General features: G+C 44.5%; 1 protein-coding gene across 3 annotated transcripts in view; it reads right to left on the bottom strand.

Moving 5' to 3' along the window:
* trip10a (thyroid hormone receptor interactor 10a) overlaps positions 1–15,108 on the bottom strand; it is a 43,618-nt gene that overhangs the window by 17,595 nt on the left and 10,915 nt on the right. For all 3 annotated transcript variants that reach the window (XM_063187315.1, XM_063187323.1, XM_063187332.1), the window contains exons 2-8: positions 11,534–11,649; positions 8,632–8,688; positions 7,293–7,440; positions 5,053–5,115; positions 3,002–3,106; positions 2,509–2,637; positions 1,195–1,341 (exon numbers count right to left, since the gene is read on the bottom strand). In XM_063187315.1, coding sequence (XP_063043385.1) covers positions 1,195–1,341; positions 2,509–2,637; positions 3,002–3,106; positions 5,053–5,115; positions 7,293–7,440; positions 8,632–8,688; positions 11,534–11,649 — 765 coding nt within the window. The remainder of the gene's footprint in view (positions 1–1,194; positions 1,342–2,508; positions 2,638–3,001; positions 3,107–5,052; positions 5,116–7,292; positions 7,441–8,631; positions 8,689–11,533; positions 11,650–15,108) is intronic.

Here is a 15,108-nt window from a genome sequence, read left to right as displayed (position 1 = left end):
GGGGCCAGTTACTGTAAACCCGTCAGAGACCCTGCTGAGGAGTAATTCCAACAACACGGTAAAGTGGGCAGTCTTGGGTCAGCGGTTAGGGCGTCAGACTTGTAGCCCAAAGGTTGCCGGTTCGACTCCCGACCCGCCAGGTTGGTGGGGGGAGTAATTAACCAGTGCTCTCCCCCATCCTCCTCCATGACTGAAGTACCCTGAGCATGGTACCATCCCGCCGCACTACTCCCTTGGGGCACTATTGGGGGCTGCCCCCTTGCACAAGTGAGGCATAAATGCAATTTCGTTGTGTGCAGTGAACAATTGTGTGCTGTGGAGTGCTGTGTTACAATGACAATGGGAGTTGGACTTTCCCAGTTGGGCTTTCTGCTTTCTTTCACAAGTGATAAACCTTATCGATAGCCTGCATGTGCCCTATAGTTAAAGGCCTGCTTCCAATGAAACCAGTTAACGCAAGCCTTTTTTGAAATGCAGTTGTTCATACAGAGTTCCATATGCATACTGTGTGTGAAAAGGATATTGTACTTCCTTTGCCTGGTCATTGGCCATTGATGGGAAAGATACGGAGAGTAGTGCGAGTCAGGAAGTGTTCCAAAACAATACTGTGTACGCCACACACACAGTCAGGAAAAGCACATTCATTTATGATAGAGATCGCCGTAAAATTAATAAAAACAAGATAAGGGAAATGAGTACTCCAGGCTGTTTTCAGCTGGCTCATCAGTACCTCCTGGATAACTAAACCTGTGGAATATCCCCCGGCAGACTTTACCCAGGAAAATACACGGTGCCAACTTTTAATAACATTTGTTGCTGCAGTTTGGCCCGTGCATACCCAAGAAACATCATAAAGTTACAGAGGGAAATCCCCACGATATAATTTTTAGTGTCTTTCAACACTAAGGAAGTTATTTTCATAAAATATAGTCTCTGTGTGCTTTACTATGTACTTCAAAAGTGACATATTAACTCAGTCGTTTACAGGACACTTGTATTGTTAGGTGCCTTGCTTAAGGGCACTTCAGCCAGGAGAGGTAAGGTTGGTATTCAAACCTGAAACCCTTTGATCTTAAGACCACCTCCCCAAACATTAGGCCACGACAGCTTCTTGTTAAAAATTCCTGTGCGATTCACAATCACAATCAAATTCACAATCAAATCAGCAAAGTGATGTGGCTGGGGTACACTCACGTTGCGTTCGTTGACGTTGTTTCCCGCCCTGATGATGCCATCCAAGCACTTCCCGATGATTGGCAGCACATTCTTCTCCGTGTCCGAGAACTGAACGTAGCCCAGTGCCAGCTTCTTCACACGCCTCTCATCCATGTCCTGTAGCTTCTGTTGTTGACAGACAGACAGACAGACAGACAGACAGACAGACAGACAGACAGACAGACAGACAGACAGACAGACAGACAGACAGACAGACAGACAGACACACACACACACGGGTCATTAGTCGGATAATTAAAAGGCTATGTGTGGTAATGACAAAGACACTAGCCAACAAGAGCATTCATTTTGTGCTGCGAGACACAGTTTACGCCTGCAGAAGGGACATTTGTTATCTTAGCATCTTGGAACAACAGAGAGATAAGAGCAGAGGCAGATAGAGAGAGAGAGAGAGAGAGCGAGAGAGAGAAAGAGATAAGAGCAGAGGCACTCGAGCGAGAGAGAGAGAGATAAGAGCAGAGGCACGCGAGAGAGAGAGAGAGAGAGAGAGAGAGAGAGAGAGAGAGAGAGAGAGAGAGAGATAAGAGCAGAGGCACTTGAGCGAGAGAAAGAGAGAGAGTGAGAAATAAGAGGCCAGATAAAGGGTGTCAGGTTTCTGTATGCATGCTGCTATCAGCGGTACTGTGTGCAATGGACAGGGAAGAAGACAAGGGGACCAAGGGGTCCGTTTTCCCAGGTCCAGAGAGAGGGGGGGGCAAAATTGGGTCCTCATTACATTACATGTATTGTATGTGGGGGCCCTTTCAGATGACTATGTCCTAGGCCCGGCCAACGCTGTCAGCAGCCCTGGCAACGGATGTGGAGGAGGAAGAACAAGAGGATGAGGAGAAGGTGGAGGAAGGGGGGTGGAACAGCAGGAAGTGGAGGAGGAGAAGAAGGAAGTGGAGGAGGAGGAAGGAGGAAGAGACAGAAGAGGAGTTGTAGGAGGAGGAGAAAGAGAGAGGAGGAGAAAAAGGAAGAAGAGGAAGAAGGAGGGGGAAGAAATAGAGGGGAGGAGGAGTTGGATAAGGAGGAGGAGAAGAAGAGGGAAGAGGATGAAGAACAAGGTGGAGAAGGAGGAGGTGGTGATGAGTAGAAGGTGTAGGAAGAGGGAGGAGGAGGTGTATGAGGAAGAGGGAGGAGGATGAGGGTAAAGGAGGAAGAGGGAGATGAGGGCCTCACGTTGAAGATGAGGGGCAGAGGGCGTAGAAGGTGGAGGAAGAGGGAGGAGGTGTAAGAGGAAGATGAGGAGGATGTTGAGGTAAATGAGGAAGAGGAAGATGAGGGCCTTACGTTGAAGATGAGAGGCATGTCTGTAAAGTAGAACTGGCCCTGCTCCTTGTTGTACTTCTGCAGCTGCGCCGCGTAGTCGTTCTTGCACTCCTCCGCCACGTGCGACCGCATATGAGCCTGCTGCTTGGCCTGCACACAGAGACAACAGGCCAGGAAAGAGGGGGGTGGGGGGGAGGACAACACATGTGGATGATGGTCAGAGTTCACAGTGCTTTGTGTATGTAATTTATACTGTACCTCTACACAGTCATTTTATGTCAAAAACAGCACATTATTTATTTATGTTCAAGTATGCCAATTATTTGGATGTGTGATGATAAAACGAGTGTGTCTAATCTAAAACCTGCCCCTGCATAATTGGACGTGAAAATGTTCTGGAACTGTGACATTGCATCGTGCAGAGGCAACAACAAATGTTCTAACAACTTCTAAAAGTAAGACAGTGGACATATTTGCATTGATGATGTGTGGTGTGCTCTGCTTCACTACGCACCTTCTCGACATCAGCTTTGGTGGCGTTTATGTCGAGGTCCGTTTTCTCAGCGTACTGGGCGGCCTTCTCCGCTTCCCTCCACTCTCTCTCGAAGCGCTTCTTACTCTGTCGAAAGAACACAGTTCCAGTTTAGTCGGCGGCAGATACAGTAGGGCACTGTTTCTCAACAATGGGGCCGGGACCCCGTATGGGGTCGTCTGGAATTGAAAAGGGGTCGCCTGAAATGTCTGAAAAGGTCTGAATTTTTTTTTAGCTTTTTTAAAAATATCAAGAGATTTAATTGCCTAAAAGTTAGCTCAGTTGTTTTATTTTCGTTTGCGGGGGAAAAAATGTGTATGGGGTCCCCAGAAACTTGGGACGTCAAAATGGGGTCCCAGGTCAAAAAGTTTGGGAACCACTGCAGTAGGGGCTACAGTCCACTATCCTACCTCCCCTCCTCGAACCTGTGCTTCTGGCGTCACGCTTCGCTGATGTCCCGCCTCCGTGGTGAAAACAATCCAGGGGTGAATTTCTCAAAACCAAAGTTGCTTACTACATTATCTACTTTGTTGTTTTCAATGCATTTTCCCATTGGCAACTACCGAAGTTGCTAACAGGCTAACAACTTCTCTTTTGAGAAACTCACCCCAGTTTCCTCACCGTCAGCTTAGCCACAACAACCTTTGGTGGATTTTTCCCCATTGATCTTCCCGTTTGCAAGTGAGAAAATGGCCTTTGAATTGCATTTTTTGCACGATATTAAATTCAACTTTTTAACAGTCATCAATCATAAGGCCAAAAGCACAAGAGAGGACGGTAGTTAGGAGAATGGAAAGAAAGCCTGGTGAATAGCCCAGACTCTGCTCCAGTTGGGTTGATTGAGTGTTTGATTACATTTATTGCCATTTCAGCAGCTATGGCTATATCATGGCCAATACAGATAGAAAAAAAACATCACATTTACAAAAAACACATACAACAACAACATGAATTAAGAGATTAAATACGCTTCTTAACATCAACACATTCTAAAAAAATTCAAAACCTTTAAAGGTGGGACCTTATTAAAAATATCAAAAACAGTATCTGCTGCCTTTTCAGTCTCAGTGCAGAGCAAGTTAAAGAGCACCAGTTGGGAGTCGTGTGGTGGTGGGTAGTTGACAACATTGGGAGCAGTGGAATAAGGAAGCGGAAACACTGTTTTTTTTCGGACACATTTTTCCTCTGGAGATCTCCACTGACAGCCTATTGTGCATATCAAGCAGCATACTATACTCAAGCAACCAAGTTAACCACAGCAACTTGATTTAGTCTAGAATGCATAATCAAGCCTTGATCTCCTGGTTTGTGTTACTGTTACTGTCCACACATACATACATACATACATTCATTCATTCATACATACATACGGGCAAACCACCTGCACAAAACCACCGGCACACAAACCCAAAATATTTATCACAGTAACAAAAAAACAAAAAATAAACAAAAAAAACAACAGCCTCGATAAGAGCCTTTTCAAAGCCCCCCATCGCGCCCTCTGTCTAAACAAGGCAGCACAATAGACATAAACAAACAGGGGCCCGGCCTAGACAGAGGTGAAGGGCGTCCAGACAAAAGCCCCCCTCTGTTTCCCCCCCGGCAGCGTTTGCATACAGGCCACAAAAGAGACACGTCGGGGACGTGGTGGTGGTGGTGGTGGTGGTGGTGGTGGCGGCGAGTTTGGCGACACAGTGAGTTCACAACACACAAGATTGGCCCCTCTGTTCTTGCACTGAATAGACAATTGACATATGGGGCTGGGCTGGAGCACAACAGAGAGTCTCACACACACACAGAGACAGACCGACACAGATAAACTGTCTGACTGACTGCCTGCCTGCCTGCCTGCCTGACTGACTGACTGACTTACTGTCAGATATAACAACACCCTTCAAACCTCACCCCGCCCCTCTAGTAACCCACCCACCTCCTCCAGCCTCACAACAAGCCCTTCTAAAGTGAAGTAGACCCCCTTTATTTTCTCTTCAGTGCTTACGTGGAGTGGACTCAAAAAGACGAGAGAGACTTACGCTGTCCAGCTGCTTGTACGTGCTTTCCAGAGACTGCTGTGCTTTCTTGGCCTCCGAGAGATGCTGTGGCGTTGGGAAAAGGCAGAGAGGAACCGGTAGGGGAAGGGGAGAAGGGGAGAAGAAGAGGAGAAGAGTAGAGTAGAGTAAGAGTAGAGTAACTTTATTAATCCCCAGGGGGAAATTCAGGTATCCAGTAGCTTACATAAATACACAAATAAACGAATGCCCACATGGACATTTCAAGACACAAATAACACAGGAATAGTCAGGGAGGGGAAAATTAGAATTAAAATAGTAAAGATAAAGAATGTGAAAAAGTAATGTGTAAAAAATGTAAAAAATGTAAAAAGGTAATTGTGCAAAAAGACATTCTGTGAGTTGGGATAGACCATGTGCAGAAAACATACTCTGTCAGTTAAGGTAGAGAAGGTGAGAGGTAAGAGAAGGTGAATGGGTTTAGTGTAGAGATGGATTCAAATAATTGGGGGAGATGTGGCACAGCGCGCTAAGCCCCCCACATTTGGGCTTGAATGCCGAAGGGGACCCCGGTTCGAGTCCGGCCATTTTCCGGCCCTCCCTCATCTCTCCCTCCCAATAGTTTAATGTCTACTCTCATACGGTCCTGTAATAATAAAGGCAGAAAAGCCTCAAATAAATTACAAATAAATAAGATATGGATTATAATAAACAGGCCGCGGATAACAGAGGAGTGAGAGATAGGGGACGGCAAATGAGTAGAGGAAGACATGCTGATGACAAGTGGTAACAATGTGCCTACTGCGCGTTTCCTTTCTGTTGTGACTGTGTCTGTGTGCACCATGAGACTTGATGTTCAACATGGGACCACATACCAGTGGGAACAAGGGCTAAGGAATCCAACTTGGGCATTACAGTCAACAACAAGATAAACCCCTCGCAATAACAAAGACACAAAAAACACACACACACACACACACACACACACACACACACACACAAAACACACACACACACAAAACACACACACACACAAAACACACACACACATACAAAAACACACACACACACAAAAACACACAAAAAACACACACAAAACACATACACAAAACACACACACAAAACACACACACACATACACACACACAAAACACACACACGGACACACACACACACACACACACACATACATACATACACACACACAATACACAACACAACACACACACAACACAACACACACACACAACACACACAACACACACTACACAATACACAACACAACACACACACAACACACACACACACACACACACACACACACACACACACACACACACACACACACACACACACACACACACACACACACACACTGTTTGTTTGTACGTCCTCACAAACACCACACACAGAATGTTCTCCGCCTCCCTAACCCTCCTACACAGATCTGGATGTCTTTCCCTCCCATCCAACACTTCACTTCCTTCAAAATCAACATTCCCTGACAAAGCAGGATTTTCTCTCTCTTTCCTTCTTTCTTCTTTGGGCTATACGTTTACCGTAATATACACTTATGTGTATAGGTCTTCGTGTATGTTTTGTATTTGTGTATTTATGTAAGCTGACAGACACCTTAATTTCCTTTGGGATTAATAAAATACTCTGCTCTACTTGTTCCTTCCTTCCTCACCCTTTTTGTCACCGTGTCTGTCTACATCTGCACAGTATGAACAGCAACTGTCCATCAATATCTTTCTCTACTTGTGGCCTTGTTTATGTACTCGTAGTTAGGTTGCTGTGCACATTCAAATCAACTTCGCAGGTGCTAGACAATACAAAAGCAGACAGTAGGAAATGTCTGGTCTCTTCACAATGCCATGCCTGATGAAGACCCAGGGGGATCGAAGACGTTGCATGCTTTTAATTAAATACATTTTTGGGGCCACAAACACAGTGTACAGACCAACTGTCCCCGCCCCCATCTTCTAATGCAATCCATCTATCTTTTGTACAGTATGCAACTCTCCATCCATATGTTTCTCTTGTCCCCTTAAAAACCCCTTAAGACACGGCTTTATAAATGTGTTGTTACCAGTATGGTAATGACCAAGTCGTGGTGCATTACTAAAGGGCCTGTGTTGTGCCATAGTATTGTAGTGCTATGGTAGTTACATTTCAATGACTATTACAGCGTGCCACTGGATGTACGGCGTGCATTAAGGGGCTACTCCACCCGTCCAACAATCTTTTTGTCTGTTTCTCACCGACTTGCGCTCCAGCTTGAGCTCCTGTAAGTATTTGGTGAGCTCGATGCAGATGTTCATCATCATGTTCTCGGCGATGAGCTCTCGCTGGCCGGCGTAGTCGTTCATCTCGTTGAGGACATCCAGGAAGGACTGGTGGTTTGAGAACCTAAGGGGAGTGAGGGGGTGAAAGGGGTGCCATTTTTGAGTAATGTTGAGTAATTCCTTTTTTGAGTAATGTTTTTGGGCAACAAGACTAGTACATGTTATTTGGACTGCAGTTCATCCAAAACCCATTTATCAAGGGAACTTGGAACAGCAGAAGCCTTTTTTTTAAAAAAAAATGTGTGTTTCCCATCGACCATTCTGTGGTGCTGCATCACAGAATAAAAACTTAGCACCACAAGGATTTTGCTTTTTGCCTACTGCCACCACACAATGCTATTTTGGTCTGTGGGAATTACGGCACTCCATCAGGAAACAAAGAGCCAATCATGCTGTAGCCTGGCAACATTGTTCAAAAAAAGCTGCATTTTACATCATCACCTTGAGGGAAGTAGTAGGGGAGGGTTTGGGGGGGGGGGGGGAGGGAATAGATGAAGCCAGCATGAACAACGTGTAACAGGAGAATCTCAGAGATCCACCCTCCTTCACAGACACTTAAGACATTAAGACAGTGGACTATAAAAGGCTATATACAGCCTTGGGCTACAAGAATCAACAACCCAACACCAGAAAAGGGGACTTCACTAGTTCACAGGAAGTCATTTCCCTCCGCTGTTTCCTCATTCCTGCTGGCCTGGAGGGGTTTTAATGACACTCATTTGCATCGTCGTGCTTTACTATTGGGCCTCTGTTCGCCAGGGCCCCCGCACCGGGCCCCTGTACGCAACGGCAACACAAGAGTTCAACAGGGACCTGTGGGACTCTAGAGTCACCTTGGAGTCTCTCAGTAGCTCCCGGGTGGGGCCCACTACCGCACCATCTATCTAGGTGAAAGTTTGTTGACATCAACAGCCAATCAGTCCAACAGCTCTTTCCCTTCCACACAGCAGACGGAAACCTTTTGATTGGCTGTAATTATGCAAAACTAGACTGCAAGTACAGTTCTGTTCAAATAACAGAATAACCACTAATCTTTTCCCCCCAATTGACATTGATACTGTATGAGGGTAAATGGGTCAACCTAAAATTAAGTAGGCCTACTTGCAAGTTGCAATCCGTGAATAATGGGTGCATTCCATCTGTCTCGTCGCTAGTTATCCCTGGCTTGTAAACGTCACACTGGAGTCTGGCAAGAGAACGTGGGAGGGAGCGTTGTGTTGTGTTGGTGTTTGTGTTGTGCTTTGTTGTGACTCACCTGCATTCCTGCTCCTCCTTGCTACCTCTTTTGGGACTGTATTTCTTTGTCAGGTTCCTGTGAGGAAACATACAGCACAACAGAGGACAACAACCAGGTTTGATTAGGCCAGAGGGAGGGGAGAGAGGTTACATGCAATTACACTGCAGAGGAAACAACCCACCCACCACCACCACAAGGCTTTCACTGTGTGTTACAATGACATAACATTGACTTGCCTCGTCTTCATTGCAGTCGATCTAGAAAACAACAACCATGAGAGCCATGTCCGGTCTGGGCTAATGAGTTTCCCTCTCACACACACGTCAGCACAATCACGGTGAACTCCTAGTCTAGGCGTTGTCTGGCGAAATAAGAGTCAGTGCTGTCTGTACTAGTCTAGCGCAACCCGCAGCAACATTACACTGTGAAACCCAAAATCCGTCACATTTCAGAGGGATTGAGAGGGTGATTAACTACATTTGTAAGGTATCAAACACTGACACTGGAAATATGTTAGTAAATCCTCTTGCCCCACAGCTTCCTGGCATAGCCTACTAGGGAATTTGTAATGACATAACAACATGCCGTCAGTAAAACTGTCAGGGTTTTTTTCACACCCGTTTCACCAAGCCAATTTATCCGGGACCAAAACACATGACGTAACAAAAAAAGATGTGAGGAAGAATAGGTTCATCAGCAATATGAAAAAAGGAGTGTCTTGGCACTGCAGTCTTAGTCCAATTCTGGTCAAATTGCCCATTAGAATGGTCAGGATCTCAGAAAGGGCTGAACAAAAAAAATGTGTGAGCCATACAACTGCTTGTTGAAAATGGCTGGATTCCTCTTTTACATTAATAAGAAAAACAACTTTTCTGCCACCATACCATGGATCTTTAGATATCAGACAGCAGCTGAAAAATCTTGCAAGTATACTGTGTCAAATGTTTTGCTATGATTGCAGTCAAAGTATTTAGCTCCAAATATCTGCCCAAGTTTTTCCTCAAATTCTCATTTTTGGTTTCTGCACAGGTTGAAACAGAACAAGAGTCAACATGGTTTCATTTTAAGGGTGAAAATGATCTTGTCAGATTCAACAGACTCCCACAGCTGCAGCTGCCAACAGACCGTAATATTGCCTGCTTTGAAACGAGGAACTTAATACCCAATTGTCTGCCTTCATGAGACGTTATGGTAATTTCTCAAACTACTTTTCTTGCAGAAAAGACAAATTAGGCGCAGGAGAAGCCAAAATGTCATTGCACTTGTTTGTGTGGTAATTAAATTGCAGGACATTGTTATTTCGCTACCACAATAATGTAAGATGGAATGATTATCCCCCATCCCCTCCTTGGCACGACAGTAAGCCAGTCAGCGCACACACACACAGCCCTAGTGATGGTAACTCAATCTTAGGGGTGTCCCTCTGCACAGTACAAACATTTAACCTCAGTCACAATTGACCAACCAACATTGTCTGAGTTTTCAGTATCATTGTGGTGTTTCTGAAAAAAATGTGCTGAATGTGTTCAGAAAGCATTACATAAACTGAAATAGTTTCAGAACAATGCAGTGTGCATTACATGTAAAAGTTAAACTCACTCCTAAAAGACATTTGGAGACTGGGTCATTACACTCCAAGAAGACCAAAAGCAGGTCAGGAGGTAGTTTGACAGCTTTTTACAGCTTTTCAGAAAGCAGGACTACGGTACTAGGGCAGGACAAAAATGCATCTTGCCTACGTCATGAGAATATGTTTAGCACAGTATAGCATTACATGGGAGGTGCCTCATGCCACTCAGCACCCCCTCAGCATCCTACACAGAATAAAGAGCACCACCTAGGCTATACCCTCATCACTTTTAGTTTAGAGGTCTAATTTTATCTGCTGTAACAATATCCACTTTACCTAAAAACACAACAGGTGATTTGTGTGTCACAACTCCTTCCTTTGTTAGAGAGAATGTCAAACGTATAGGCCTATTAGTGCTAATACAAGAACCCTTAACTTCACTGGATCTTCCTGCAAAAGAAGAAAAAAAAAAAAAACCCCACACAACTATCAACTGCTGTCTATGTATCTTTCAAGTATTTAGAACACAGCCTTTTCCCACTCCATATATATTCTTTTTTTTTCTTTCCTCTCATTTTCTCTCTGTCAACTTCCTCCCAGACAGCTGTCAGTCTGCTCCCACTTCCCTTATGCCTAGACAGAAACAAGACAGACGAACACCCTTCATGAGAAGAGATTGTAAAGACAGAAAAAAAACAAATGGCGAGGGAAAGAGTGCATGGAGAAAGGGATAGTGAGAGAAAGAAAGAAACAGGCAAGAGGAAGAGGAACAGATATCCTTCAGAAGAAGAAGGGGTGAAAGTGATAAGATGAACAAAAAAAGGTGAAGGAGGGAGAGCATGGAGAAAGAGATAGCGAGAAAGAACGAGAGAGAGAGAGATAGCAAGAAAGAAAAAGAGAGAAAGAGAGAAAAAGTTGTGCCTGAGAATGAGAGCAGTGTCTGGGAGATTGGCTGGGTGAGCGAGGAGAGGCTCACGGGAACAGACAAGTTCAGTTCTGCCCCAAACCAGTCATGAGACCCGACATATATTTCACAACTCACCACACCACACCGCTGCAACAAACCCACTCCTGACTGATACTGCAGGCATGTCAGCACACACACACACCATCGTGCACGCACACACGCGCACACACACACACTACCCTTGACAAACTCTGAAAACACACTGCTGACACAAACTCAAACATACTGACAAACTGAGGAAAGAGCACTAGAAAAGAACACGCATTCTGCTGACAGTCTCTCCTTCTCTCTCTCTCTCTCTCTCTCTCTCTCTCTCTCTCGCACTCTCACACACACACAGTGCATGCAACAGTGCAGTCAGGCTGGGGGGCTGGCTGGCCTACCTCAACTGCTTGGCATAGTTCTGCTCGATCTCCGTCCGCTCCTTGACAAACTTCACATACTTCTCCACCAGATCCAGCCCCGACTGCGTGTGCTTCTCGATGATGTCATACTGGTCCTGTAGAAAAGCCCAAATTTGGGATGATTAATAGACAAAATAAAATAATAAAACCGGAGAAATGAACACATCACACAACACGAGAAACAAAAGAAAGACCTAAACCTAGAAAGCGCTGGAGGAGCATACTGTTTGGTCATCATAGCATGCCCAGAAACAAACCCTGGCCTGGATAGCCACTAGGATAATCATTTTCATTGACTTACTCCCAACTTTTGAGTTTCATTCATGCATGTCATGCTAATTTGTTGCTAAATCACGAATAAACAAAGAGTTCCCACCAGCATTTTATAGCTAAAGGCCGCCACCTTGACAACAAAACACCTCCCAACTTGACTAGGCCACTGAAAAAATAAAGATTTTTTGTTGTGAATGTGTTTTCTGTACAACATAGCCACATGTATCGATGCTAACTAACATAGCGCGCGCACACACACACACACTTTAAGAGACAGTTAAGAGATGACAGGAAACGGATCGGAGAGAAAGATGAGGCACGGCTGGGAAATGACCCAGGCCGGACTCGAACCTGCATCCTCATGGGAATGCATGCCCTCAGTGCCCCCCATGGAGGGCTTTCTGTTGCCCAAGTCTCTCTTTGCCACAGCTGGAGTAATGGAGGAGACCCTACGTGTGGGGCTGTCACAATATTCAATAGGTCAATATATCGTACAATAACTTTTTACAAGCATGATAACTTTTTTGGCCACGATAAGTTACATCTATCTATCTATCTATCTATCTATCTATCTATCTATCTATCTACTGTATCGATCCATCTATCTATCTATCCATCACCCTAGTGTATGCATTCACATTTTTATCTCTTTGCTATTATATTACTTGAAAACAGACAAAGAACAACAATATTATCGTTATCGCAATAATTTCTTGCCCAAATTATCATCCTGCAAAATGTGTTATCGTGAGAGCCCTACCTACTGTACGTGCCTACATGAGTGACTAAAGTACAGCCCACCACCCCTATTTTCCCTTGGACAGTGTGTCCACAATTACCACCAACTATGTTGTGTGGTAATGAAGAAATGTCTCATGTATTATTATCATGTCTCGCACATCAGGGATTCAAGCGGCATAAGCATGTTGTTGACATTCGTACTGTGCTAGAGTGGCTGCCGGCTGCCAATACTCACTACTCCTGCCCACACACTGGGCATTCCAGGGATTCCTTGCATGTGGGTAACCTCTGACCCCTCCCTGGGGGCCGGGTCGGGCCGGGCCTGCGTTATCTATCTGCTGTGGGAAGACCCGGCCAGGCTGCCCCTGTCCTGGCTGCAGTGCCCGCCCTGCCCACTGTAAATCACACTGGCTGGGCTTCCATAGGGCCAGAGGAAGGCCATGGGATGGGATGGGACTCCCTGGCCTGTGCTAACACAGACCACCGCCATCACCTCCACCACCACAACCCCTCCGTACAGGAAGCAGGAAGTGCAGTTCCATCCCATTTCCTGCCATGTTTCTGCGGAAACATTTGCGTAGATGAACACTCACACACACACACACACACACACACACACACAACAGAAACGCACATTGCGTACATATGGGTGATTCTCACGAAACGTGCAACAAAGGTGTTTTGACAACCATTTTTTCAAAATGCTTTTTTGGTTTAATTTCTTTTTGAATCAGTTACATCAAAGTGTACAGTTACTAAGCACAATAATATCAACTTACCTGACAACTTTTTAAAACACATTTTTTAACGTTTTATAGGTCCATGTCTGCTAAAATGCTCATTACCGCAATTTTTTTCTTTCATGAAATGTATTAGGACACTTAATTGTTCTAGCAGTTGTGTTCATTGAATATTGATAGTTGTACTAGGGGCTACATAAAACACTCAAAAAAGTTTTTTTTCTTATTATTTTAGTTTAAGAATTTTACCATTTTACCTCATTACCGCAATAGGATCATTTGTTTTCCTCTTTAATTTTAGAATACATCAGTGAAAACCTACAATTTCGGTCCAAAAATATACTGAAGTGAAAGAAACATGAAAGGTACAGTGTTCATAAAAAATATACATGAATACAGTTTTCCTTTAGTACTTTTTTTTCCAATTAAGTGCTCATTTCGGTAATGAGGGATATGTTTCGGTAATGAGAATGAGTTTTCGGTAATGAGAATAAGGAGAAATAAATTGAACTAAAGCCAAATATTAGTAAATGATGTGTTATTGGTTATTATTATTAGCACAACGACAGAGCCTCCAGGGCAGAACTAATCAAATGACACCTAATAAGATGATAAATATATTCTATATAAAACCATTCATTAAGCTACTGAAGGATATTGGGATTCAAGACTTAACCCAGCCAAATATGACACATTTTGTAAAGGAATCTTAGAAAATACATTTGCAATACAATTAAGTTATATTCAGGGGAACTAGAGAAGGTGGGGTCTGTTTTAAAGGTGGCTGCCTTCAATATAGGCCTAAAGTGCTGGGGGAAATCCTGGTTTGTTTTATTAGTACGGCTCTCTGAGAACTTTTACGGCCCTCGGATGAATTTGAAGAGGCCCCTCGAATGAAAAAGGCTCCCCACCCCTGCAGTAGGTGAATAGGCGAGGCCCCTCCTGGGCACCAAAGTAACATCATAGTACAAGGGGTGAAGGCCAAGGGGTGCACTCTGAAGTTAAGAAAGCCCATTGGGAAACTCCAACTCCCATTGTCATTGTGACACAGCACTCCACAGCACACAAGTGAACACTGCACACTGCACACAACGAAATTGCATTTATGCCTCACCCATGCAAGGGGGCAGCCCTCAGTGGCGCCCCATGGGGAGCAGTGCGGTGGGACGGTACCATGCTCAGGGTACCTCAGTCATGGAGGAGGATGGGGGAGAGCACTGGTTGATTACTCCCCCCACCAACCTGGCGGGTCGGGAGTCGAACCGGCAACCTCTGGGATGCAAGTCTGACGCCCTAACCGCTCACCCATGACTGCCCTTTATAGTTATAGTTATAGTTCGTCCATCATCAAAACACCGGAGGGTAGCCACCTGATGACCCCAATGAAGCGCATACATCCCACTCCTCATCCCCACCCTGAATATGATATCACAACTCACCACTGATCTCTCCAGCCAAAAATCTATAGTGGACCAGAAATCTAAATCTGTTATGAGAAGGGAAATCATGTCGCAGTGCGAGGTCGTGCACTGCAGTGTTAATTTTGTCAGCTTTTTTTGATTTAGTCTTAGTCTTAGTCATAATGACGAAAATCAATTTTAGTCTTAGTCATATTTTAGTCATTGCCTACCCAATTTAGTCTTAGTCTTTGTCTAAATGACGAAAATTAATTTTAGTCTTTGTCAATTTTTTGTCATTTTAGTCAACACTGTACATAATAGAACTTCTCCACACACTGCTTCTCTTTTTAACATATATCATTGACTGTACAGAATAAACCTTCTCCGGACACTGCTTCTC

The sequence above is a fragment of the Engraulis encrasicolus genome, chromosome 2 (genome assembly GCF_034702125.1).
Source record: "Engraulis encrasicolus isolate BLACKSEA-1 chromosome 2, IST_EnEncr_1.0, whole genome shotgun sequence".
NCBI classification, from domain to species: Eukaryota; Metazoa; Chordata; class Actinopteri; order Clupeiformes; family Engraulidae; genus Engraulis; species Engraulis encrasicolus.
This window is presented reverse-complemented; position numbering and strand designations above follow the sequence as displayed.